Below are 27097 nucleotides of genomic sequence, written 5' to 3'. Positions count from 1 at the left end.
GCCGAGATCGCGCCACCGGTGCACCGCATGCGGCCTGGGTGATGAAGCAAGGCTCTCTCTCAAAAAAAAAAAAAAAAAAAAAAAAAGTGGAGCTAGCCCCACGGGTTTAGGACCCTTGACTCCTCGTTAGATGCTTCCCAGTATTTCAGATCAACCCTTTGTTGGGCCCCTGGAAGGTCGGTCCCCTACTAGTAACGTGGGGTGAACGGGGGTACGTCTGATGCGGACAAAGTCTGGGTCCCGAGAAAGCGCAGGGTCAGAAAAGTGCCCCCCAAAGCCGTCCCTGCACCCGAACCCTAGGAAGGCCTCGCGCAGGGCCTTCTGCAGCAGTTTACGACCTGGGCGGGGCGTGCCGGAGGCTCTATGCAAATCAGCCCAGCGGACCCCGTCCAGCGCCCGGGCTCCGGAAGCAGCGCTCCCCTCCCACTCCCCGCGCTTCCGGCCGGGCCCGCGCCCCCCAGACGCCGAGAGCCCGCAGCCCCGGCCTGGCGGCGATGGCGCGGCGTGTGCGTGTGCTGGTGGACATGGACGGCGTCCTGGCCGACTTCGAGGCCGGCCTTCTGCGGGGCTTCCGCCGCCGCTTCCCTGAGGAGCCGCACGTGCCGCTGGAGCAGCGCCGCGGCTTCCTGGCCCGCGAGCAGTACCGCGCCCTGCGGCCCGACCTGGCGGTAGGGGGCGCGGGGTCCCCACACGGGCAGGGCCGGCTCGCTCCGTTCCCGAGGTCACCCCCTTCTGTGTGAAGGGCGCAGAGCCCTTATCCTGGCACTCGCGGGCAGCGCACCCTGAGGAGGAGCCTTTGGGCGCGTGCCCCGACCGAAGCCCCCTCCGCAGCTCTGAGCCCGGGCCCAGAGCCCCCAGGAACCTCCCTGCGAGTCCTCGCGGGAACTGGATCTGCCGGAGGCAGAAGCCGGGACCCAGAACTCTTGTCTTTCAGGATAAAGTGGCCAGTGTGTACGAAGCCCCGGGCTTTTTCCTGGACCTGGAGCCCATCCCGGGGGCCTTGGACGCTGTGCGGGAGATGAACGACCTACCCGAGTAAGGAGAGTGGGGGCGGGCGGAGTCCTGGGCGGGCTCCCGGCTCCCGGTGGTAACCGCGACCTTCTCCGCAGCACGGAGGTCTTCATCTGCACCAGCCCCCTGCTGAAGTACGACCACTGTGTGGGTGAGAAGGTGTGGCTGCTCCGCCCCTGCTCCGCACGTGGAGCTGCCTAAATCCTGATTTTAAAAAGAAACCACCAGAAACCCAGAAGGTCGGGGGTGGGGGGCCTCTCAAAGGCTTAGACCCCACTCCCTGTCCCTGAATTCCGGCTCCCATCAGGCCCTACTCACAGACCTGTGTCTTCTACACAGTACCGCTGGGTGGAGCAGCACCTGGGGCCCCGGTTCGTAGAACGAATTATCCTGACAAGGGACAAGACGGTGGTCTTGGGGGACCTGCTCATTGATGACAAGGACACAATTCGAGGTTGGATCCGTTATCCTTTGGCAGCCTCCAGGCCTCTAGCCTGCCCTGATTAGGGAGAGGAAGTAATCATGCCCATTACAGATGTTGGCGCTGCCTTTCTTGTCCCAGGCGAGGAGGAGACCCCGCGCTGGGAGCACATCTTGTTCACCTGCTGTCACAATCGGCACCTGGTCCTGCCCCCGACAAAGAGACGGTTGCTCTCCTGGAGTGACAACTGGAGGGAGATCTTAGACAGCAAGCGAGGAGTCGCGCAGCGGGAATGAGCGGGGATGCCGCGGGCAGCAGCTGGAGCTGAAGGAAGGGCAGGGGCCACCACAGAGCCGAGTCAGGGCGGCATCGTGCTGGTGCCTCTGGCCCTGTGGAGTGGAGCAGGCAGATACCGTTAAGCGCTGTGCTGCCGGGCCCCGGGCCCAGCCACCCGGTACCTCCCGAGAGGCTGCCGCTGGCCCCTGGCTTGCATGGAAATAGTGGGAAAACCAGTTGGAACTCTTTAATAAAAGACCTTGGCTTTCTAGTCTTCTAGGACCCTTTATTTGGGAACATAAAGGGACAAGCTCCCTGGATGGGTGGATGAACCCTTCCCTCCCCTCAGCCCAGTGGTCCCTGAATCTGCCCCATTTCCATGCCCATGTAGATACCATCCTTGTAGCACCTGCCATTCCTGGGCCATCTAAGGGGTCAGCCTTGAGGGGGTACACAAGAGGCAAGAACCCCCCATTTTCCCTGAGTAACTTTCCATCAGGTCCCACGCTCCTTCTGTTGACCGGGGGCACCGTGGACATGGAGCCACATCCTTTATGTTGCTGTCTCTTCCTGTCTCCCTTGAGCACCATTTTCACTGCATCCCTCATGCGATACACTTCTGGGGTAGGGCTCCCCATCACTGAGTGTGACAGCAAAGGAGGAGGGCCGAAGCTTTCAGCCAGGGGCATGTGGTAGCGAGTCCGGGAGGAGGGCCGAAGCTTTCAGCCCGGTCCATGGGGTGGCAAGTGGGGAAGGAGGAGGGCCAAAGCTTTCAGGTGGGGCCGTGGGGTAGCCAGTGGGGGAGGAGGAGGGCCAAAGCTTTCAGTCAGGGGACCATGGGGTGGCAAGTGGGGGAGGAGGAGGGCCAAAGCTTTCAGCCGGGGCGGTGGGGTGGCAAGGGGACAAGATGCAGTTCCCAGGGCTGGCACCTCTACTCCGACATATCACCTGCATGGCCTTGTGCTTGATGCCCAATGGCCACATTAAGTCACTGGGCTGTCACTCAAGGGCAGGGACCATATCTTCATCTTGGAATCATAGTGCCTAGCAGATAGCAGGGCTGGGTGGACAGTCAATGCTGGGTCACAGGTTATCCAAGTTGGCATCCACCAGGCCCAAATGCCCAGCTTGGAGAGCCCCTGGGGGAGGTATCCATCCTCCACAGCCCCGGAGGGGGCACCACATCTTCCCAGGGTGAGATCCTTTTACCATGAGGCATCTCATTCCTATCCCTGAAAACGACTCCAGACACTTCTGTTAAGGGATAATCCCTGATTTCCCGCAGCAAAGGCAGCTCTCCTAAGCCTCAGTCCCAGCTCTTGAGAACACTGTACTGCGAAGCCTCTGGGTCCACGCACTTGGCCACTTCTTACACCAGGGCCTGAGCCTGGCAGTGGTGGCACCAGACATAGGGTAGAGAGTGCCGGCCTATGAAAGCAGCTCCAGTTTGATCTCCGCGTGCCTCCGAGTCTGGCTTCCTCACTCCGGATGGCGTTTCATCACAGTGTAAATGCCTGTCCTGCTGAAAGAACCCGCCTTGCAAATGGCTGAAAACGCACCAGTGGGGCAGCATATGCTCCCCCTGTTCCCTGCGTCCACATCAGGACCGTGGTCTCCAGCAGGAGGGGTGCTACAGTCTCGCGGTCCCCGTGGATCAGCGCTGCCGTGGGGCCATGCTCCTCGGCAGTGGGATACCCAGGGCAGAGTGCGCCTGCCGGCTGCGGGCCTCGGCCACCTGGCGCGGGGAGCAGAAGTCCTCCAGGAAGATCTGCGCCAGGTTCCGGAGCCTGGCACTGGCCGAGAGGGAGAAGCGAAGCATGCACTGCACCACAGGCGCGGCGCTCAGCTCCGGGGGAAAGCTGCGGCCCGGCGGGCTCAGGTGCATGAGCGTGGTAATGGCGGACAGCACCGTCTCCTCGTTGGGGCTGGACAGGCAGTTGATGATGAGTGGGACGCCTCCTGCCTGCAGGATGTGCTCCTTGTTGGCCCGGTCTGGGCACAGGTTGCACAGGCCTCCTGTGGGAGACCAAGGAAGAATCTGGATGCTGTAGCCCCGGGCCTCCTCCCAGCTCCCCAGCTCATGAACCCCAGGGAGGGCCCAGGCCGTTGAGAAGCTGGTCCCAGCACAAGCGATCCAAAGCCCATTCCGGCTCCTGCCTTCTCGGTTGTAGAAAGGCCTGCCTGCTCCCGCCTGCCACAGCCCAGCCTTCCAGAGGTGCGCACAAATCCCTTTCCCTCTGGGTTCAGCCAGTTCAATGGCTGATACGCTTTCTTTTTTCCCTTTCTTAAATGTAAAAACCTAAAACAAGGCCGGCCCAGGCACAGTGGCTCATGCCTGTAATCCCAGCACTTTGGGAGGCTGAGGTGGGTGGATCACCTGAGGTCAGGAGTTCGAGACCAGCCTGGCCAACATGGTGAAACTCTGTCTCCACTAAAAATACAAAAATTAGCCGAGCGTGGCAGGTGCCTGTAATCCCAGCTACTTGTGAGGCTAAGGCAGGAGAATCGCTTGAACCTGGGAGGCGGAGGGTGCAGTAAGCCGAGATTGAACCATTGCACTCCAGCCTGGGCAACACAGTGAGACCCTATCTCAAAAAAATAAACTAAAAACCTATAATGTATCATCACCTTAGAACAATTTATAAAAATTATAAACATAAGATGATGGTTTCATGGGTATATACTTACACCAAATTTTATCAAATTGTACCCTTTAAATATGTACAGTTTATTATATCCATCATATAGCAATAAAACTGGTAAAAAATACTAGAATGGGCTGGGCACAGTGGCTCACACCTGTAATTCCAGTGCTTTGGGAGGCCAAGGCAGGAGGATCCCTTGAGCCCAGGAATTCAACACCAGCCTGGGCGACATGGCAAAACTCTGGCTCTACCAAAACACACAAAATTAGCCAGGCATGGAGGTACATGCCTGTAGTCCCAGCTACTTGAGTGGCTGAGGTGGGAGGACTGCCTGAGCCCAGGAGGTGGAGCTGCAGTAAGCCATGACTGCACCACTGCACTCCAACCTGGGCGACAGAGTGAGACTCTGTCTCAAAAACAAACAAATGGCTGGGCACAGTGGCTCACGCCTATAATCCCAGCACTTTTGGGAGGCCGAGGTGGATGGATCACCCTGAGGTCAGGAGTTCCAGACCAGCCTGGTCAACATGGTAAAACCCCATCTCTACTAAAAATGCAAAAATTTAGCCGGGCGTGGTGGCACATGCCTGTTATCCCAGCTACTTGGGAGGCCAAGGCAGGAGAATCACTTGAACCCAGCAGGTGGAGGTTGCAGTGAGCCGAGATCACGCCACTGCACTCCAGCCTGGGTGACAGAGCAAAACTCTGTCTCAAAAAAATAAAATTAAATAAATAAATAAATAAATAAATAAATAAATAAATTAAATAAAATAAAAGCTGGCGTAAACCATGCACAGTGGTGCATGCCTGTAGTCTTAACTCCCAGGGAGGCTGAGGCAGAAGTATGACCTGAAGCCAGAAGTTCAAGACCAGACTGGACAACACAGAGAGACCCGACCCCATCTCAGAAAACTGATCAAGCAGCAAGCAGAGTATCCCATTTTTACTAAATACTTACATGTATTCACATATTTCAAATTGTGGGATGAAAAACAAATGTTTTTTTGTTTTTCCCAAAGTGCTGGAACTATAGGCATGAGCCACTGTGCCCGCCCCAGCTTTTTACATTTAACAATATATTGTGATTAGCGGGGCATAGTAGAGCCCGCCTATAGTCCCAGCTACTAGGGAGGCTGAGGTTGCAATGAGCCGAGATTGCACCACTGCACTCCAGCCTGGGCAAACCAGTGAAACTCCATCTCAAAAAAAAAAAAAAAAAACCCAAAAACAATGTATTGTGAACATCTTTCCATGCCAATAAATGCACGTTCATGGCTATGCAGTCATTGTAGATTAATGGTAAGGAGTGTACCATTTGACATATGTAGTGTAATTAAGAGATTAGAGCATTTTAATGTTATTTCCATGTCACCGTTACTAGGATTCTCGAGGAAAAGAGAAAAGGCAACAGTGAGAGATCAGTGGTTCTGCATCAAAGAACTCATGTGCTCAGGTAATGTGGCTGGAATCCCACCCCCATTCCCTCAGGTCAGGCCCCCTCAGTGTAATGACCTCTTGGCCTTGGGGACAGATGCTACCTTGTTTTGGAGGTCACTCTGCTCAGCACTGGCTGCTCACGGTGGGAAGATGACTTTCTGTGCATCCTAATTGAGCTTCCTGTCATCACGGTACCCCTCCCTTTGGTTCCTGCTCAGTGGAGGAAGCCACCTCTCAGCTCATTTGCAAAACATGCCCAGTGTCCTCAGTGACCAATCAGGAGTGAAGGCCACAGCTCTACCCACTTGCCCTGTTTTTCTGGAAACTAACAAAGAGAAGATTTACCTGAACCTGAAACCCAACTAAGACATCTTCCCCAGCCGGAGGGACAGGTGCCCATGGTGCCCCTGCCAAGGACCCTCCTCCACTGACTGGGGCAGGAGCCTGCCAAGGTTTCACTCTGCTGCCTGCTCCCGAGCAGCACCTGGGTCAGACTAGTCCTGCTTTGGGGAACCTTTTCTTTTTTTTTTTTTTTTTTGAGACGGAGTCTCGCTCAGTCGCCCAGGCTGGAGTGCAGTGGCGCGATCTTGGCTGACTGCAACCTCCATCCCCTAGGTTCAAGCGATTCTCCTCCTGCCTCACCCCCTCCCGAGTAGCTGGGATTACAGGCACATGCCACCACGCCCGACTAATTTTTTTGTATTTTTAGTAGAGACGGGGTTTCGCCATGTTAGCCAGGCTGATCTTAAACTCTTGACCTCAGGTGATCCACCCATCTTGGCTTCCCAAAGTGCTGGGATTACGGGCATGAGTCACCGCACCCAGCTGGGGGAACATTTATTACAGGATGCCACTGCACATGGAGTAAATTCCAGACCCCCGTGTGCTCCTTACCCCTGAGCTGTCCTGTCTGTTCTTCCCTCTCCCTGGCACTCACTGCAGTTGCCAACCTCAGTCCATCCCTGAGACCTTTCAGCCCCCAGCTGTCACACGCTGACACCCTCTTGCTGCTAACAAGCCCTCCACTGCTCTCCTTTTGAGTAGTGTCTTCCTGGGATACCAGACTAGGTGCTCTGCCATATCGGGGTGGCCCTTCGTCACCCAGTTCTTTAAGCACTGACCCGGGGGGGAAAGGGTTGAAAGAACTGCGGATGGTCAGGGGGCTGGACAGGATGGCTCCCTGACATCCCGCCCACTCTGGACTTCTGTAGTTCTTAGATCTGGGCTGCAGCTCATAGGCAGGACACGTCTGAGAGACGGAGGGGACTCTTTGGCCTCTCTGGAGTCCTGAGAAAGAGGAGCAGCAGCAGAGGGCAACTAGGCACCGACCGAGAGCCTCTCCCCATGGGGCCCTTGGAGCCTCCCTTGCCAGTCCCACCTCAGCACTTCCTAAAGCACAAGGTGGCCCCTAGCATGGCTGTGGCGTTCTGTGGGCTGTCTTCTGTCCTTCCACCAGGAGCTGTAAGGCAGGGCTCAAGCTCCTGGAACTGTGGACACTTCACTGAGCATGCACTGGACACATGACTGAACCCTAGAAACGAGTGCTATCATCACCCCCATTTCCGTGGGAGAAGTCAAGGCTATGAGAGGCTGAGTAAACTGCCCAAAACGCTAAAGAGGGGGAGCCTTCTGCCCCTCCCAAGAGAAATGGCGGCCTCTGGAAGCAGTAAGGACAGCTCATCCAGCCTTGGGCAGATGCCAGGTTCAGTCTGGAGCAGGGGCAGTGGAAGTGCTATGATTGGACTCAGCTGCTCAGACACACCCGCGGCATGTCTCCCGAGCTGACAGGGGAGCAGCCTCCTGTGCACACTGGACTGCAGGTGGGGTGATGGGATTTCTCTCTGTGTAAAGTGTGATAAGATGAAGCCCAAGTCACGGCCTGCCAGCTGAGTCATCACCACACCCAGGTGCACCTGGGCACGGCCCACCCAGACTGGGCACGGCCACCCAGACTGCAGAAAACCAGAGGGTGGGGGCAGGAGGAGGCCTCAGGAAAGCCACCCTCTCCCCGCCCTCCCCACGCAGAGGCCCGGGAGTCTCCAAGGATGGGCCAGGTGCCTGCCAGAACTCACCAGCTGCTTGGGCACCCTCCGCAGTAGCAGGGACCTTCCTGAAGTCCCTCTGCCTGGTGGGCAGTGTCCTTTAGAGATGAAGAAGGGGCTGAGGGCCAGAAAAGAAAAGGGCAGAGAGCTTCAGGGCAGGAAGGCTGACCTGGAGCAGAAAGATGAGCCAAGATGGCTCCAGAGGACCCACAAGAGGCCACAGCCACAGCTGCTTTGAGCTTCTCCCTGGGTCCACCTGTGTGAACCTGCCCTGAAGAACTGAAGACGGCCATGGAAAAAGAGCAACGTGGAAACTTGGAGCTTCCTAGAATGCTCCGTAATAGTCAGATGGCTAAATTATGGAACATGTGTATGATGAAACAGTATACACTACTTTTTTTTTTTTTGAGTATGAACCTCGCTCTTGTCGCCCATTCTGGTGTACAGTGACACGATCTCGGCTCACTGAAACCTCCGCCTCCTGGGTTCAAGTGAGTCTCCTGCCTCAGCCTCCCAAGTAGCTGGGATTACAGGCATGCACCACCACGTCCAGTTAATTTTGTATTTTTAGTAGAGACGGGGGTTTCACCAAGTTGGCCAGGCTAATCTCGAACTCCTGACCTCGTGCCTTGGCCTCCCAAAGTGCTGGGATGACAGGCGTGAGCTGCTGTGTTCTGCGATATTTACAGTTCTTTTTTTTTTTTTTGAGACGGAGTCTGGCTCTGTCGCCTGGGTTGGAGTGCAGTGGCTGGATCTCAGCTCACTGCAAGCTCCACCTCCCGGGTTTACGCCATTCTCCTGCCTCAGCCTTCCAGGTAGCTGGGACTACAGGCGCCCGCCACCTCACCCGGCTAGTTTTTTGTATTTTTTAGTAGAGACGGGGTTTCACCTACAGTTCTTAAAAATAATGTCGGCCGGGCGCGGTGCCTCAATCCTGTAATCCCAGCACTTTGGGAGGCAGAGACGGGCAGATCACGAGGTCAGGAGATCCAGACCATTCCGGCTAACACGGTGAAACCCCGTCTCTACCAAAAAATACAAACAAAACACTAGCAGGGCGAGGTGGCGGGCGCCTGTAGTCCCAGCTGCTCGGGAGGCTGAGGCAGGAGAATGGCGTAAACCCGGGAGGCGGAGCTTGCAGTGAGCTGAGATCCGGCCACTGCACTCCAGCCCGGGCGACAGAGCCAGACTCCGTCTCAAAAAAAAAAAAAAAAAAGCCTTCAGGGTGGGCGTGGTAGCTCATGCCTGTAATCCCAGCATTCTGGGAGCTGAGGCGGGTGGATCACGAGGTCAGGAGATTGAGGCCATCTTCGCTAAAACGGTGAAACCCCGTCTCTATTAAAAATTCAAAAAATTAGCCAGGCGCAGTGGCGGGCGCTTGTAGTCCCAGCTACTCCGGAGGCTGAGGCAGGAGAATGGCCTGAACCTGGGAGGCGGAGCCTGAAGTGAGCAGAGATCGCGCCACTGTAATCCAGCCTGGGCGACAGAGCAAAACTCTGTCTCCAAAAAAAAAAAAGTCTTCAAAAGCCGGGTGTGGTGGCTTATGCCTGTCATCCCAGTACTTTGGGAGGCCGAGGTGGGTGGATCACAAGGTCAGGAGTTCAAGACCAACATAGCCAATATAGTGAAACCCTGTCTCTACTAAGAAAAAAAAAAAAATACCTGGGCCTGGTGGTGTATCCCTGTAATCCCAGCTACTCAGGAGGCCTAGGCAAGAGAATTGCTTGAACTCAGGAGGTGGAGGTTGCAGTGAGCCGAGATTGCGCCACTGCACTCCAGCTTGGGCGACAGAGTGAGACTTCACCTCAAAAATTTAAAAAAAAAAAAAAAAAGTCTCCAAAGAATAATTCATGTTAGAAAATGCCTGTAATTTGGCCAGGCGCGGTGGCTCAAGCCTGTAATCCCAGCACTTTGGGAGGCCACAATGGGTGGATCACGAGGTCAGGAGATCGAGACCATCCTGGCTAACACCGTGAAACCCCGTCTCTACTAAAAAATACAAAAAACTAGCCGGGTGAGATGGCGGGCGCCTGTAGTCCCAGCTACTCCGGAGGCTGAGGCAGGAGAATGGTGTAAACCCGGGAGGCGGAGCTTGCAGTGAGCCGAGATCGTGCCACTGCACTCCAGCCTGGGCGACAGAGCGAGACTCCGTCTCAAAAAAAAAAAAAAGAAAATGCCTGTAATTTAAGATGAAGGAGGGAAGAAGGACACCAGATTGTACATACAATAAGATAGGCCCACTAAGATCCACCTCCTCTGAGAGCTTTCTGTGAGCACCTAACCTGCCCCCAACTACGTCCCCCGCACCAGGCTTTGCTTCTTTCCCTCACATTTACTGACATTACAGTAGTTCTTTGTCAAAATGTTTATTGGCTGTTGCTCCACTAAACTATAAACTCCGTGAGAATGGGGACTCTGCCTTGTCTCACTCTCTATCGGCAGCCTCGCACGTAGCAGGTGTTCAATAAATAGCAAACTGTTATCCCTATAGATATTCTTTTAAAAATTAAAAAAGCCGGGGACAGGCGTGCCGGCTCACTCCTGTAATCCCAGCACTTTGGGAGGCCGAAGGGGGTGGATCACTTGAGGTCAGGAGTTCCAGACCAGCCTGGCCAACATGGCGAAAACCTGTCTCTACTAAAAATACAAAAATTAGCCAGGCATGGTAGCACACACATGCAACCTCAGCTACTCAGGAGGCTGAGGTGGGAGAATCACTTGAACCCAGGAGGCCGAGGTTGCAGCCAGCCGAGATTGCGCCAACTGTGCTCCAGCGTAGATGACAGGGAGAGACTCCATCTCAGAAACAAAAGAAATGGCCAATACTAAGTGTTGACAAGGAAGTGGAGCATATAGCATAACCTGGTGTAACTACGTGGAAAGTGATTTGGCAGCTTCTCATGACGTTAAATGCACATCTACCCTAGGACTGAGCAACTCCACTCCTAGGTGAGAAATGAGTACATATTTGTATGAACATGATCCTAACAGCTTCATTCATAAAGCTTCCAAACTAGGAACAACTCAAATCTCCCTCTACAGGCAGGTGGACAAATTGTGGCACATTCAAAGGAATGCACGATGATACTGCAACAATTTAGATGAATCTGAAAAACGTAATGTTGAGTGAAAGAAACGAGATACAAGAGTAGATCCTGCATGATTGTTTGTATGAAGTTCAAGAACAGGCAAAACAAATCCAGGGTATAGAGGTTAGAATAGTGGTTGCCTTGGAGTGGGAGCTGCTGACCCAGCATGGGTGTTAAGGGAATTTCTACATCTTGGTTTAGAAGCTGCTTACATGGATGTACACACAGCTCAATGAATTTCAAAATGCACCAAACTGGCACTTAAGATACGTGCATTTTATTGTTGATCATACTGCAATCTTTTTTTTTTTTTTTTGAGACCAAGTCTTGCTCTGTCGCCCAGGCTGGAGTGCACTGGCGCCATCTCGGTTCACTGCAAGCTCTGCCTCCCGGGTCCACGCCATTCTCCTGCCTCAACCTCTCGAGTAGCTGGGACTACAGGCGCCCGCCACCACGGCCGGCTAATTTTTTTGTGTTTTTAGTAGAGATGGGGTTTCACCATATTAGCCAGGATAGTCTCGACCTCCTGACCTCGTGATCCACCCACCTCGGCCTCCCAAAGAACTGGGATTACAGGCATGAGCCACTGGGCCCCGCCGCCATACTGCAATCTTAAAAACGATTATAAAACAGAAAAGAGAACAAGTTCTGACTGCCTAATGAACATGCTCTGGACAAGACAGAGAAAACAAGAAGCAAGGGCTGGGCCTTCGAGACTTCAGGAAACACAGGAACTCTATACGAGAACCCTGAGGGAGGCAAAAGAGGAAACCCCACACGAAAGCAAGATGAGAAAGCTGGAGACTACGGGAGGTCAGGTGGGACCTCAGCTCACACGCCATGTCGGGCACTGGTGCAGGCAGGGACAACCCGGACCATGAGGGGAAGGTCAAAGGATGGTCCCAGGGATTAAATGAGGTGATGGTGGTTGGGCATGGTGGCTCACACCTGTAATTCCAGCACTTTGGGAGGCCGAGGGTGGATCACCTGAGGTTGGGGGTTCAAGACCACCCTGGCCAACATGGCGAAACTGCATCTCTACTAAAAATATAAAAACTAGCTGGGCATGGTGGCATTCGCCTGTAGTCCCAGCTACTTGGGAGGCTGAGGCAGGAGAATGGCTTGAACTCGGGAGGCGGAGGTTGCAGTAAGCCCAGATCGTGCCACTACACTCCAGCCTGGGCAACAGAGCGAGACTCCATCTCAAAAACAAAACGAGGTGATGCTTCTGACAAGTGCTTAGCTGGCACCTGGCACCTGGTGGCTGGGCAGGCCCTCGGTGAGGGCAGCTCAAGTTACAGCTACATCTGGGGACTCGCTCATGCTGAGATGAATCAACCCAGGGTCAAAGTCTTCACAGGGGGCCGGGCGTGGTGGCTCACACCTGTAATCGAGCACGTTGGGAGGCCGAGACGAGTGGATCACCTGAGGTCAGGAGCTCTAGACCAGCCTTGCCAAGACGGTGAAACTCCGTCTCTACTAAAAATACAAAAAATTAGCTAGACATGGTGGCAGGGGCCTGTAATCCCAGCTACTTGGGGGGGGCTGAGGCAGGAGAATCGCTTGAACCTAGGAGGCGGAGGTTGCAGCGAGCCAAGCTCACGCCATTGCACTCCAGCCTGGTGGGACAAGAGCGAGACTTCGTCTCAAAATATATATATGTATATTATATACATTACATATTATATAACAAGTATATATTATATGATAAATATATATATTACATATGTTGTATATTACATATATATTATATCATATATCATATATATATATCTTCACAACGGATTAGTTCTTGGGTTTTCCTTTAGTGTTTTGCAAATGTCTCCTTCGATTTCAAGTCTGAAGGACAGATAGTACATAGAGTAAGCTACCCTTTGTGTACAAAGGCAGGGTGGAGAAGAACACACCTCCGTGTATGAACTCACCCTTGCAAGACGCCAAAGTGTAATAAGGAAACGGGTTAGTATGAGACAGGGAACAAGGCAGAAGGGACCAGAATGGAGGTGAGACTTTTGAAAATACCCTGTAATACAGTTTTGACTTATGCATCGCGGCTTTTCATAATTTTTTTTTTTTTTTGAGACAGCGTGGTGCTTTGTCACCCAGGGTGGAGTGCAGTGGCACAATCTCGGCTCGCTGCAACCTCCCCCTCCTGGGTTCAAGTGATTCTTCTGCCTCAGCCCCCCAAGTAGCTGGGAGTATAGGCATACACCGCCACGCCCGGCTAATTTTTGTATTTTTAGTAGAGATGGGGTTTTGCCATGTTGGCCATACTGGTCTCAAACTCCTGGCCTCAAGTGATCCACCTACCTAGGGCTCCCCAGTGTTGGGATTACAGGTGTGAGCCACCGTGCTTGGCCTGTCACATAGCATTTAAACAAGACAGTTCTTTATGACCGACAGGGCAAGGGTGTCAAAATTTGTTGCTAAAAAAAAAGATACAGAGGCTAGGCGCAGTGGCTCACACGTAATCCTAGCACTTTGGGAGGCCAAGGTAGGCAGATCATGAGGTTAGGAGTTAGAAACCAGCCTGGCCAACATAGTGAAACACTGTCTCTACTAAAAATACAAAAAATTAGCCAGGCGTGGCCGGGCGCAGTGGCTCACGCCTGTAATCCCAGCACTTTGGGAGGCCGAGGCAGGTGGATCACGAGGTCAGGAGATCAAGACCATCCTGGCTAACACGGTGAAACCCCGTCTCTACTGAAAATACAAAAAATTAGCCGGGCGTGGTGGCGGGTGCCTGTAGTCCCAGCTACTCGGGAGGCTGAGGCAGGAGAATGGCGTGAACCCAGGAGGTGGAGCTTGCAGTGAGCCGACATTGCGTCACTGCACTCCAGTCTGGGCAACAGAGTGAGACTGTCTCAAAAAAAAAAAATTAGCCAGGCGTTGTGGTGGGCACCTGTAATCCCAGCTACTCGGGAGGCTGAGGCGGGAGAATCGCTTGAACCCAGGAGGTAGAGATTGCAGTGAGCCGAGATCCTGCCATTGCACTCCAGCCCGGGCAACAGTATGAGACTCTGTCTTGAAAAAAGGATACAGCATATAGAGACAGCATGCCACCACATATGTATAACATGCAGGAAATTTACTGTATACATATTTGTTTATAAATCCTGAAAATATCCCTGGTGAGCACACAGAAACAAATACTTGTGGTTGCCTCTGGAAAAAGCTACTGAGGGAGAGCTACTGTTCACGACTCTTTGAATTTCATACCACCTGAACCAGTTATGTATTAACATAGATAGCGTGCGCACACATGCACCCTGCTTGTGCCTGGTACTAAAGGGAGGGAGAACTGGTCTGGGAGTAAGGGCACATGGGGAGGTGGCCTTTGCGTAGGTCGGGGACAGCCTGAATCTTGCCTGCTGAACAAATGGTGAAGGCGGCTGGAGACATCCAGGGAGAGATTAATGGAGCGAGAATCTCAATGTCACCTCCTTCCTGTGTTGGGAATCCCGCTACATGTGGATGGCAGGAGAACTTCTTCTGAAGCAGAAAGATGTGTGGCCCAGGATCAGCAAGAGAAGGAGACACAGGGCAGCCACCCAATACAGAAAGGAAGCAAGGCTCTGTGCCAGGCAGACCCAGTGAGAACCCCAGCACTGCCACTGAGGACCAGTTGACCAGAGCCAGCTACTGAATTTCTCTAAGCCTTGGTTTCTTCACCAGTAAAATGGGCAGAAAAAGTAAATGATGTGATCAGCGCATCTTGCTTGCACACACAGGTGATGTGGAGTCAGCATGCACCTGCTCAGAGCCAGGGGCTGGCAGTGCCAGACCTGCAGCCTCATATGCAGAAAAGTGCTGGCACATACAGGCAGAGTTTATCAATGAGAAAGCAAGTGCCTGCGTAGCCAGTACTGAGGTGATCCATAAGCCTTCACATGTGCCTTTCTGATCCAATCCTCTCCCTCCCTCAGAGGTGCACACCTTCCTAATCACACTGTAAGTATTACTATGCGTATAGCATCACTTGCTAAATATTAGGTTTGTAAGATTGTTGCATGCAACTGTAGATTTCATTTTCGTTGCTAAATAGTAGAACTATCTGGCCAGACACGGTGGCTCACGCCTGTAATCCCAGCACTTTGGGAGGCTGAGGTCGGTGGATCACAAGGTCAGGAGCTCAAGACCATCCTGGCCAATGTGGTGAAAACTCGTCTCTACTAAAAATACAAAAATTAGCCGGGTCCCAGCTACTTGGGAGGCCGAGGCAGGAGAATCACTTGAACCTGGGAAGCAGAGGTTGCAGTGAGCTGAGATCGCACCACTATACTATAGCCTGGGTGACAGAGCGAGACTCCGTCTCAAAAAAAAAAAAAAGAAAAATATCCTATGATGTCAGTATCCATTCTCCTGCTGACTGTCTCCAGTTCAGGACTGTTACAGACAGTGCTGCTGGTGGCATTTCACTGCATGTGCATGTACCCTAGCCCTATGGATTTAAATGCTGGGTCATGGGGTGCGCCTGCTATCTTCAACTTTACAAAATACTGTTTTCTTCTTTTCTTTTTTTTTTTTTTGAGACGTAGTCTCGCTCTGTCACCCAGGCTGGAGTGCAGTGGCCGGATCTTGGCTCACTGCAGGCTCCACCTCCCGGGTTCACGCCATTCTCCTGCCTCAGCCTCCCCAGTAGCTGGGACTACAGGCGCCCGCCACCTCGCCTGGCTAATTTTTTTGTTTTTTTTTAGTAGAGACGGGTTTCACTGGGTTAGCCAGGATGGTCTCGGCCTCCCAAAGTGCTGGGATTACAGGCTTGAGCCACTGCGCTCGGCCTTTTTTTTTTTGAGATGGAGTTTCACTCTGTCGCCCAGGCTGCAAGTGCAGTAGTAGGATATTGGCTCACTGCAACCCCCGCCTCCTGAGTTGAAGCAATTCTGCCTCAGCCTCCCAAGTAGCTGGGATTACAGGCATGCACCACCACGCCTGGCTAATTTTGTCTGTATTTTAAGTAGAGACGGGGTTTCACCATGTTGGTCAGGCTGGTCTCAAACTCCTGACCTCAAATGATCCACCCATCTCGGCATCCCAAAGTGCTGGGATTACAGGTATGAGCCACTGTTCCCAGCCCAAAACACTGTTTTCCAAAGGCTGATGAGGATTCATTTACCAGCCTTTATCGGAACACCACTACCATCTGGTGGCAGCTACATGTATTGCAGGAAACAGAACACAGGAAAGAGATTGACCTGAATTCTGGGAGGCCACCTTCTTAAAACTTTTTTTCTTTTTTTGAGGAGTCTCGCTCTGTCACCCAGGCTGGAGTGCAGTGGTGAGATCTCGGCTCACTGCAACCTCCACCTCCCGGGTTCATGCCATTCTCCTGCCTCAGCCGCCCGAGTAGCTGGGACTACAGGACAACCAGTTTTCATGAAAGCAGAAAATTATCTCCTGATTCCTTTATATCTCCATGCAACATCTAGGATGGTGCAGGTATACAGGACATCTAAGAGTCAGTCAATGGTGCTGTGGGCAGACACTCCCAAATGAATTCCAAAGGCTACCAATGCTTTCATTTAGGACTTGAACTCAGAATTCTTTTTTTTTTTTTTTTTTTTTTTTTTTTTTTTTTTTTGTTGAGATGGAGTCTCGCTCTGTCACCCAGGCTGGAGTGCTGTGGCCGGATCTCAGCTCACTGCAAGCTCCACCTCCCGGGTTCACGCCATTCTCCTGTCTCAGCCTCCCGAGTAGCTGGGACTACAGGCGCCCGCCACCTCGCCCGGCTAGTTTTTTGTAGTTTTTAGTAGAGACGGGGTTTCACCGTGTTAGCCAGGATGGTCTCGATCTCCTGACCTCGTGATCCGCCCGTCTCGGCCTCCCAAAGTGCTGGGATTACAGGCTTGAGCCACCGCGCCCGGCCCAGAATTCTTTCATTCAATGACTATTTACTGAGATCCTGGCTTTACATCTAGTTTCCATAATTCATCCACTTCCCATCCAACATCCCAAACAAGGGCAGCTCTGGCCTAACCAAGGCTCCCTCCCAGTGTCTGTTCCTTCTTTTTTTGTTTGTGGTTTTTTTGGAGACAGTGTCTTGCTCTGTCACTCAGGCTGGAGGGCAGCGCTGTGATCATGGTTCACTGCAGCCTCGACCTTCTGGGCTCAAGTGATCCTTCTGCCTCAGCCTCCTAAGTACCTGGGACTACAGGTGTGTACCACCACGCCTCATTAATTTTTTATATTTTTTTGTAGAGATGGGGTCTTACTATGTTTCCCAGGCTGGCCTCAAACTCCTGGGCTCAAGTGATTCTCCGACCCCAGCCTCCCAAAGTGCTGGGATTACAGGCGTGAGCATCCGCGCCCGGCCTAAAGATAACATCTTAACATCTGTCCTTGAGTTGCTTTTCAGAAACCTGGACCCTCAACAAACAGTTCCCCTGGCACTGAGACCTCAGATAAGGGGAACTGAACACTGCACTCTGACCACTCTTTAGACTCCCTGAGGGGCCTGGAGGACAGGCTCACAGGTCATAGCTAACATTCTTTTTTGCTGATGCCAGATTTGTAGACAAAGCTTCACCTCCTTAACCAATCACAAACCAGAAAATCTTTGAAGCCACCTATGATCCCATCCCTTGGAGATATCCTGCCTTCTTAGGCCAAACCAATATATAGCCTCCTGGTATTGATTTAAAACTTTGTCTGTAACCTCTGCCTCCTGCCTTTAAACACCCTTACCCATAAGCCATCTGGGAGTTTGGGTCTTAAGCATGAGCTGCCGGATTCTTCTTGCTTGTCACCCCGCAATAAAGGCCTCACTTTGGGCTGGGCACAGTGGCTCACGCCTGTAATCCCAGCATTTTGGGAGGCCAAGGCAGGCGGATCACCTGAGGTCAGGAGTTCGAGACCAGCCTGGCCAACATGTCGAAACCCCGTCTCTACTAAACATACAAAAATTAGCCAGGCATAGTGGCAGGTGCTTGTAATCCCAGCTACTCAGGAGGCTAAAGGCAGAATTGCTTGAACCAGGTAGGCAGAGGTTGCAGTGAGACGAGATTGCACCATTGCACTCCAGCCAGGGCAATGGAGTGAGACTGTCTCAAAAACAAACAAACAAACAAAAAACAGAAAACAAAGCCTCACTTTCTCACACTGCAATTTTGTCAGTAATTGGCCTTAGTGTGCAGGGTGAGCGAATCCATTTGGTTGGAGAGCATCCAGCTTCCAGCCCTCAGAGGAGGCAGAAATGCTGGGCCAAAGAGCAGACCTCAGAACTGCCACAGCAAAGCCAGCATGGAAGAGTACCTGTGAGTGTGGTCGCTGCAGGCACAGACGGAAGGAAGCCTGCATTCTCACCCTGGCCTGTGACAGCCAGACAAGGGGTAGCTGTCTGCACCACAGCTTCCTTATTGATAAAAAGAGCCATTTGGAGTAAACTCCTTCCTACCTTTCACTCCACAATCCTAGGAATTGGAACTCCTGAAAGGGCAGGAAAAGGGCCAAGGGAATAGCTTGTAGACTCTGACTGCTTTGGGTTTAAGTCTCAGGTCTGGGACTCTTTATTTTTTTGAGACGGAGTTTCACTCTTGTTGCCCAGACTGGAGTGCAATGGCACGATCTTGGCTCACCTCAACCTCTGCCTCCTGGGTTCAAGCGATTCTCCTGCCTCAGCCTCCCGAGGAGCTGGGATTATAGGTGCGCACCACCGCGCCCAGCTAATTGTATTTTTAGTAGAGATGGGGTTTCCCCATGTTGGTCAGGCTGGTCTCAAACTCCCGACCTCTGGTGATCCACCCACCTTGGCCTCCCAAAGTGCTGGGATTACAGGCGTGAGCCACTGCGCCTGGCCTAGATCTGGTACTCTTTAAACCTTTGGCCAGCCCACGGGACCTCCCTAAGCCTCAAAGTCCTGATTGGAAAGAAGGCAGTGGAAGCACATCTACTTCAGTACTATCTCCAATGCACAAGAAGCAAGCGCCTGGCACCCAGTGGGTGCTCCCCAAGTGTGAGCTAATGCCATCCGTGATGGGGACACAACAGCACCGGGCCAGCAGCCAGGCTCTCCCCACCTAACATTGCCTGGGCACCCTCTGGGAGGCTGAGGATCGGCGTTCCTGTCATTCCATGATGTTTTTCCAGAAGGTAAGAATTCCTGGAGCAGATGAGTGGTTCCCTTGATAGGACGTTATCCCATCCCCCACCTCACCGCTCTGGGAGAAGCGGCGACTGCTCACCCTCAAAGGGTTTTGGGTATCATTTGTCTTGGATGGTGACCAAGGGGATCCTGTCTACGGCCGCAAACACTGACCCTAAAAGAGCACTGTGTTGGCCGGGCGTGGTGGCTCAAGCCTGTAATCCCAGCACTTTGGGAGGCCGAGACGGGCGGATCACGAGGTCAGGAGATCGAGACCACCCTGGCTAACATGGTGAAACCCCGTCTCTACTAAAAAATACAAAAAAGCTAGCCGGGCGAGGTGGCGGGCGCCTGTAGTCCCAGCTACTCGGGAGGCTGAGGCAGGAGAATGGCGTAAACCCGGGAGGCGGAGCTTGCAGTGAGCTGAGATCCGGCCACTGCACTTCAGCCTGGGCGACAGAGCGAGACTCCGTCTCAAAAAAAAAAAAAAAAAGAGCACTGTGGTGCTTCCTTCAATTCTCTCGATGGGAAGCAGCTGCTGGCACTGTCCCCATCTGACAGATGACTGGAGGAGAGCCCACACCCAGATGCCTGCCTGACCCCAACGCCCAGCTCTCATCCAACTCACTGTGCTGTTTGCCAACAAGCAGACATTTGTTTTGTTTGTTTTTGTAGGGACAGGGTTTTGCTATGTAGCCCAGGCTCCTCTCGAACTCCTGGGGACTCAAGCGATCCTCTTGCTTCAGCCTCCCAGAATGCTGGGATTACAGGTATGAACCACCCTGCTCAACCAAGCAGATACGGGTTTTGGTTCTTTTTTTTTTTTTTTTTTTAAGAGACAGTCTCACTCTGTCACCCAGGCTGGAGTGCAGTGGCGTGATCTTGGCTCACTGAAATCTCTGTCTCCTGGTTCAGGTGACTCTTCTGCCTCAGCTTCCAAGCAGCTGGAACTACAGGTGCGCACCACCATGCCCAGTTAATTTTTGTATTTTTAGTAGAGACGGGGTTTTGCCATGTTGGCCAGGCTGGTCTCAAACTGACCTTAAGTGATCCACCCGCCTCGGCCTCCCAAAGTGCTGGGAGTACAGGTGTGAGCCACCTGAACCAACCCTGCTCAGGGGTGCTGCACCAAGTCATGGCCAGAACTCCACATTATTAAGTGAAGATTCCTTGCTTTTCCTTCCCCTTCTCTCCTCCTCCCTAGGCCAAAAGGCCTAAGCACTCAAATCATGCAGGCAGAAGCAAGGCTGGCGCGGGCTCAGGGAGATCACAATCTCAGGGCTGCCACAGGGGATAAGAGACTCAAAGCTCCAAAGCGCAGCACGGAGCCTTCTCCAGAAACAGCAGAATAAGTGCCTGTCAGGGATCCCCAAGCAGAGACACTAAGAGAAAGGGAAACGACGCCAGTAAGAAAACACTTGGGGGCTCTCCTTCTCAGTTATGCATAATAAATATACGAGAAATTTCATCTGCAGAGGGTCCCGCGGAGGGATTCCATGCTGAGAAAGCTACTGTGCTTGGGATGGGGGGGAGGGGGGTGGCTTGCTCTGGCAGAAGAGAAAAAAGGAGGAAAAAATGGTTGGGAGAAGTAAAACTGGTGATAATGACCCCAACAATTCTAGATAAAGTAACTGCACAGAGACGCAGATGCACAGACACACACCCACACTTCTGCTCCCACAACAACCTGCGAGGCAGGCAAGGCAGGCAAGGAAACCACGCTCGGAGAAGGGACAGGACTCAGCTAGGAATCAACTGAGAAATGGAGGCCGGGCGCGGTGGCTCAAGCCTGTAATCCCAGCACTTTGGGAGGCCGAGGCGGGTGGATCACGAGGTCAGGAGATCGAGACCCTCCTGGCTAACACGGTGAAACCCCGTCTCTACTAAAAATACAAAAAACTAGCCGGGCGCGGTGGCGGGCGCCTGTAGTCCCAGCTACTCGGAGGCTGAGGCAGGAGAATGGCGGGAACCCGGGAGGCGGAGCTTGCAGTGAGCCGAGATCGCGCCACTGCACTCCAGCCTGGACAACACAGCGAGATTCCGTCTCAAAAAAAAAAAAAAAAAAAAAGAGAAGTGGAGACGCTGGGACCGTGGACTCCAGGACCCGGGCCCAGTCACCCACGTGGGGAAGCTGCCCAGGGTGGCAAGAACCCAGGCCAGGCCCACGCCGCCCCCATAGCTCAGTGGACCCGGACCTCAGGGTACCCCTGTCCTGGGAAAGTTGCTTCCTGACCCTGAGGAAACGCCAGCAGGGAAGACTCCACTTGGTAAACATTTTTTGTGGGGACTACTCTGTGACTTCCGCCAATTTTTCTCCAGGGTCAGCAGCTTGATTTGGAGGAGCTCTATCGCCCCCTGGTGGACGTTTAGCCACATGCCTCTGCAGGGGCCACAGTCACCATTCAGAAAGCAGCAGCTGTGTGTGTGGGGCAGAGGCATGAAAAGGGAGGGGACGGAGGACATTTTAGAGACCAACTTTTTAGAATATTTGTTTGGCATAACAATGTTCTAGAGGAGCTAGCATCACTCGGGGACCTGGGCAACTAGGGCTCCTGCGCTGGCTTGGATTTAGCAGGCCCCACTCTGGTCCTCTGCAGGGCAGTAAGTCCAGGGAGCTCACACAAAGCCCAGGGCCGCCCTTCCCCTGCACCTGGAGCTCCAGGCCCTAAACCTGCTCCCACAACCGCATGGGCCTCTCTCCTGGATCCTGACTCCCAGGGGTGAATGCCACCGTTGGTGTGCGCACTTCCAAACCCAGGGAGTGGCCAAGGGGCAGCTGTCCGTGGGGGTGTGAATCTGCTCACACATGTGCTGGAGCCCCTCATGGCGAGAAGACCCTCATTTGTAGTCTAGTCCCAGGAACCTCCTCTCCTCTTTAGAGGAGACCTGGGCGGTCTTTGAAAAATTTGAATCACACTTATAATAATGTATTTTTAAAAATGTGTTACTTGGGCCAGGCATGGTGGCTCACGACTGTAACTCCAGCACTTTGGGAGGCTGAGGCGGGCAGATCACCTGAGGTCAGGAGTTTGAGGCCAGCCTGGCCAACATGGTGAAACCCCATCTCTACGAAAAACACAAAAATTAGCCAGGCATGGTGGCGGGCGCCTGTAATCCCACCTACTCGGGAGGTTGAAGCAGGAGAATTGCTTGAACCCAGGAGGCAGAGGTTGCAGTGAGCTGAGATCACACCACCACATTCCAGCCTGGGTGACAGAGCAAGACTCTGTCTCAAAAATAACATAACATAACATAACATAACATAACATAACATAACATAACATAACATAACATAACAACATAAAAAAATAATAAAATAAAATAAAATAAAATAAAATAAAATAAAATGAAATGTGTTACTTGATCCTATCAAGACCTTCAACCCGGCCGGGCGCAGTGGCTCAAGCCTGTAATCCCAGCACTTTGGGAGGCCGAGACAGGCGGATCACGAGGTCAGGAGATCGAGACCATCCTGGCTAACATGGTGAAACCCCGTCTCTACTAAAAAAAAAAAAATACAAAAAACTAGCCGGGTGAGGTGGCAGGCGCCTGTAGTCCCAGCTACTCGGGAGGCTGAGGCAGGAGAATGGCATAAACCCGGGAGGCGGAGCTTGCAGTGAGCTGAGATCCAGCCACTGCACTCCAGCCTGGGCGACAGAGCGAGACTCCGTCTCAAAAAAAAAATAAATAAAAATAAAAAAATAAAAAAAATAAAAAAGACCTTCAACCCAATTTCTAGATTATAGGAAATAAAGGGGATAAAGAAACAAACCACAAAGGCAATGAGACAAACCAGAAGGGGGAACATTTGCATTCCTGGTTGGGGCCTTCAAGAATCAGTGTTATGAAATGAGGGTCTGTTTAGGGTTACAAGAGATTTATCTCTTGGGGCCAGGAGTTCGAGACCAGTCTGGGCAATACGGTGAGACCCTGTCTCGACAACAAATTAAAAAAAAAAAAAAAAAAAAAAAGCCGAGTTCGAGACCAGTCTGAGCAACACAGTGAGATCCTCTCGAAAACAAATTAAAAAAAAAAAAAAAAAGGTGGGCATGGTGGTGTCCACCTGTAGTCACAGCCACTCAGGAGGCTAAGGCAGGAAGACTGCTTGAGCCCAGAAGTTTAAATTTATGGTGAGCTATGATCACACCACTGCACTCCAGCCTAAGTGACAGAGTGAGACCCTATCTCAAAAAAAAGAAAAAGATTTAAGATAATTTATGTAGTGACTTCCTTCCAATGGGTATAATACATAATACGTAAAGAGGGGAAAGAAAGAGTAATTTTACAGTGGAGAAGCCTGACAAGACTTCAGCCAGGTGATTACACGCGTGTTGCCCAGGCTGGAGTGCAGTGGCTATTTACAGGTGCAATCATGCAATCGTAGCACACTACAGCCTCAAACTCCTGGGCTCAAGCGATCCTCCTGAGTATCTGGGGCTACAGATGTGCATGGCTTGAAAAAGGAATTTTTGTTTGTTCTCAAAATTTTGTTTGCTTCAAACTATTTCCCACGGCCTAGATCTAAGCTCCTGCAAGCTCTGGTGCCGCTTAACTCTAAAGTCTTTTTGTGCCATTCTCCACTTCACTACAACGATCCTGCCACATTAGTCTTCCTTCTGGCTCCTTCCTGTTTTAAGGCCTTTGCCCATGCTGTGTCCCTGCTAAAATGCCTTTCTCATGATGGCCAAAACTGAAGTAACCCCCACCTTCTACTGCTGTCTCTCATCACCCCATTTATTTCCTTCTGAGCATCATCTTTTTTGTTTGCTAACCACCTGTCCCCCTACTAGAATGTAAGCTCCTGAGGGGCAAAAACTTTCCCTAACTTGTTCACCATACTCCAGCATTTAGAGCAGTAGTTTACATATACAGTACATGCCCAGTAAATATCTGCCCAGTGAATAAATCAATAGGTCTTAAGATCATAACTACTACAGAAGCCATAAGTTACAGACTGCAAGCCATCTCTGCTTCTCCTGATATGAAAACACTAAATATGAGTTACTTTTGTTTCTCAGACAGATAGATCCTCGTTCTGTCACCCAAGCTGGAGTACAATGGCCCAATCCCAGCTCACTGCAGCCTCCTCCTCCCAGGCTCAAGCAATCCTCCCACCTCAGCCTCTTGAGTAGCTGGGACACCACGCCAGACTAATTTTTTTTTTTTTTTTTAGCAGAGACGGGGTTTTGCCAGGCTGGTCTTGAACTCCGGGACTCAAGTGATCTATCTGCCTGCTTCAGCCGCCCAAAGTGCTGACATTACAGGTGTGAGCCACATCACCCACCTGAAATTGTTTTTTTTTTTTTTTTTTTTTTGAGATGGAGTCTCCCTGTTGCCCAGGCTGGGGTGCAGTGGCGCCATCTCGGCTCACAGCAATCTCCGCCTACCGGATTTAAGTGATTCTCCTGCCTCAGCCTCCCGAGTAGCTGGGATTACAGGCGCCCGCCACGCCCGGCTAATTTTTGTATTTTTAGTTAGAGACAGGGTTTCATCATGTTGGCCAGACTGCTCTCGAACTCCTGATCTCAGGTGATCCGCCTGCCTCGGGCTCCCGAAGTGCTGGGATTACAGGCGTGTGCCACCGCGCCTGGATACAAAACTGCTCTTTTTAAAACATCTTTTTTTGAGACATGGTCTCACTCTGTCGCACAGGCTGGAGTGCAGTGGCGCAGTCTCGGGTCTCTTCGGCCTCTGCTTCCCGGACTCAAGCAATCCTCCTGCTTCAGCCTCCAGAGTAGCTGGGCCTACAGGTGCACACCACTGTGTGTGGCTAATTTTTGCTCCGGCTTATCTGGGATTACAGGCACTAGCCACAACGCCCAGCTAATTTTTGTACTTTTTTTTTTTTTTTTTTTTTTTGAGACGGAGTTTCGCTCTGTGGCCCAGGCTGGAGTGCAGTGGCCAGATCTCAGCTCACTGCAAGCTCCGCCTCCCAGGTTTACGCCATTCTCCCGCCTCAGCCTCCCGAGTAGCTGGGACTACAGGCGCCCGCCACCTCGCCCGGCTAGTTTTTTTTTGTATTTTTTAGTAGAGACGGGGTTTCACCGTGTTAGCCAGGATGGTCTCGATCTCCTGACCTCGTGATCCGCCCGTCTCGGCCTCCCAAAGTGCTGGGATTACAGGCTTGAGCCACCGCGCCCGGCCAATTTTTGTACTTTTAGTAGGGACGAGGTTTCGCCAGCTGGCCAGGCTGGTCTAGAACTCCTGACCTCAGGTGATCCGCCCGCCTCGGCTTCCCAAAGTGCTGGGATTACATGTGTGAGCCACCACGCCCGGCCCCAAGGACTCACTTCTAACTCACTTATCTCACCCCGGCCCACTTACGCATGTAGCGAACGGGCCCAGCCCTTACCAATAGCAAACTCCACCAGGGCCTCATTCTCCTCCGACAGCGAATCGAGAAATAAATCCAGGACCTGCAGCTGCCGCAGATACTCGTAGTTGCTGGGGTCATAAGCGAAGTTGGCGAGGTTGGCGAGGACTTGCTCCTTGGCGTCTGCAACGGGAAAGCGGCACTGGAGCCAGGTCCGGGCGGCGGTCACAGCCGACCCTGCCACCTGGTCCCACCGTGGCTCTCACCTTGGCTCTGGGTCTCCTGGAATTCCGTGACCAGCGCCTGCAGGTATCCCAAACGCCCGACGTGGGGGTCCACCTTCGGCTTCTGGGCCATGGCCGGCGTGACGGAGGACCCCCAGGGACGGGCGGGAGGGTGGGAAAGGTGCAGGGGGAAAGCCGAGCGAGACCCTCACCCACCCTCCACCTGTCTGGCGAGGGAAGACGGGGGGACGGCAAATCGGCTTCTTTCCTGGGTTCAGACTCTGCAGTAATTTGCAGCTGGAAATGGAATGCGGGGAGATGGGCCGGGGTCTCAGAATCCTGTAGGAGTTGGGTCTGAAAATCGAAATTGGGGCGCGGGAGACAGGGAACCGTCCGCAGGTTGGAGCTGGCGGAGTGGGCACTGGCGCCCAGCCCCCGGCTCCGGGGCTCGGTTCCAGGCTCCGGGCGGAAGCCGCGCTGTCCCCACCCCCAAAAGGCGCGGAAGGGGCGGGACGAGGCAGGCGAGGGGGCGGGGCCGTCGCCGAACTCCTTGGCGCGCGTGCGCGCCGCGTTTTCGGTGTTCTGGACACGGAAGCTCTTTAACCTGTGCTGGAACCAGCTGCGAGCCGCTTCGCCTAGGGAGGTGCGGGCGTGGGTGGATGTACTGCGAGGAGCAGCCTTGTCTCCCATATCCCATGTCCAGGTGCAAATTATTGCAAAATCTGAACGCAAGAAAGAAACCCACTTGTCGCCCCCGCCAACACGAAGGCGGGTGAGGGCCTCGCTCGGCTTTCCCGTCCCACCTTTCCCACTCTCCCGCCCGGCCCTCCGGGTCCTCCGCCGCCCCTACGTGGCCCAGAAGCCGAAAGTGAGACACCCATGTCGGGCGGCTGGAATTCCGCGAGGAGCAACTCAGGAGCGCAATGGAGTCTGGCAGCACCCATGTTGGGAGGACGTCGAGGCAGAAGCACCTCCAGGGTCCCCATGGCTGGCGGGGCGCGGCCCAGCTTCCTTGACCTGGGAAGTGCATGTCACCCCAGGGTGCCCAAGGAGTTTTTCTGCCTCTTGCTGGACAGAGCAGCAAATAGGAGCCCAGAAATAGGGAGAATGGAAGTAAGCTCCATCCTCCCTGCCCGGGAACTGCCCCAGACCTCCTTCAGAGGTTCGCAGGCAGTCAGCTAAGTGGGGATTGCAGAATCAGATGGACCACCCCATCCTCCCTCATTGGTCTTCTCCCTTTTTTGTTTTTTTTTTTTTTTTTTTGAGACGGAGTCTCGCTCTGTTGCCATGCCGGAGTGCAGTGGCGATCTCGGCTCACTGCAACCTCTGCCTCCAGGGTTCAAGTGATTCTCCTGCCTCAGCCTCCCGAGTAGCTGGGATTACTGGCACGCACCACTGTGCCCAGCTAATTTTTGTATTTTTAGCAGAGACGACGTTTCACCATGTTGGCCAGGATGGTCTCAATATCTTGACCTCGTGAACTGCCTGCCTCAGCCTCCCAAAGTGCTGGGATTATAGGCATGAGCCGCCATGCCCCGCCAGTCTTCTCCCTTCTTAAG

General features: G+C 52.9%; 2 protein-coding genes across 4 annotated transcripts; one reads left to right on the top strand and one right to left on the bottom strand.

Annotated features, from left to right (window-relative positions):
* Positions 1-396: 396 nt before the first annotated feature.
* On the top strand, positions 397-1980 carry NT5C (5', 3'-nucleotidase, cytosolic). Its single transcript, XM_010387629.2, has 5 exons — positions 397-668; positions 935-1035; positions 1110-1170; positions 1351-1465; positions 1574-1980. The coding sequence occupies exons 1-5, from the start codon at positions 495-497 to the stop codon at positions 1726-1728; spliced, it is 606 nt and encodes a 201-aa protein (XP_010385931.1). The 5' UTR covers positions 397-494; the 3' UTR covers positions 1729-1980.
* On the bottom strand, positions 1978-26203 carry ARMC7 (armadillo repeat containing 7). Of its 3 annotated transcripts, XM_010387626.2 has the most exons (4): positions 25581-26154; positions 25354-25497; positions 7863-7950; positions 1978-3724 (listed from the first exon to the last, which is right to left on the bottom strand). In XM_010387626.2, exons 1-4 carry the CDS (start codon positions 25669-25671, stop codon positions 3208-3210), a joined length of 840 nt encoding a protein of 279 aa, XP_010385928.1. In that variant the 5' UTR covers positions 25672-26154; the 3' UTR covers positions 1978-3207. The 3 variants fall into 3 exon arrangements, with proteins under 3 accessions (XP_010385928.1, XP_010385929.1, XP_030779640.1); XM_010387627.2 differs by lacking the exon at positions 7863-7950 and having other exon boundaries at positions 25581-26133; XM_030923780.1 differs by lacking the exon at positions 7863-7950 and having other exon boundaries at positions 3584-3724; positions 25418-25497; positions 25581-26203.
* Between the last annotated feature and the right edge of the window lie 894 nt (positions 26204-27097).

This window comes from Rhinopithecus roxellana, chromosome 19 (genome assembly GCF_007565055.1).
Source record: "Rhinopithecus roxellana isolate Shanxi Qingling chromosome 19, ASM756505v1, whole genome shotgun sequence".
Taxonomy (NCBI): Eukaryota; Metazoa; Chordata; class Mammalia; order Primates; family Cercopithecidae; genus Rhinopithecus; species Rhinopithecus roxellana.
This window is presented reverse-complemented; position numbering and strand designations above follow the sequence as displayed.

Coding starts and splice junctions, on each gene's coding strand:
- NT5C (XM_010387629.2), top strand. CDS start 495: ATGGCGCGGCGTGTGCGTGTGCTGGTGGACATGGACGGCGTCCTGGCC. Junction 1,036..1,109: donor GAGATGAACGACCTACCCGA/GTAAGGAGAGTG, acceptor CCTTCTCCGCAG/CACGGAGGTCTTCATCTGCA. Junction 1,466..1,573: donor TGACAAGGACACAATTCGAG/GTTGGATCCGTT, acceptor TTCTTGTCCCAG/GCGAGGAGGAGACCCCGCGC.
- ARMC7 (XM_010387626.2), bottom strand. CDS start 25,671: ATGGCCCAGAAGCCGAAGGTGGACCCCCACGTCGGGCGTTTGGGATAC. Junction 25,498..25,580: donor CCAGGAGACCCAGAGCCAAG/GTGAGAGCCACG, acceptor TTCCCGTTGCAG/ACGCCAAGGAGCAAGTCCTC. Junction 3,725..7,862: donor GGAGGGTGCCCAAGCAGCTG/GTGAGTTCTGGC, acceptor GGTCTCCCACAG/GAGGCCTGTGCAACCTGTGC.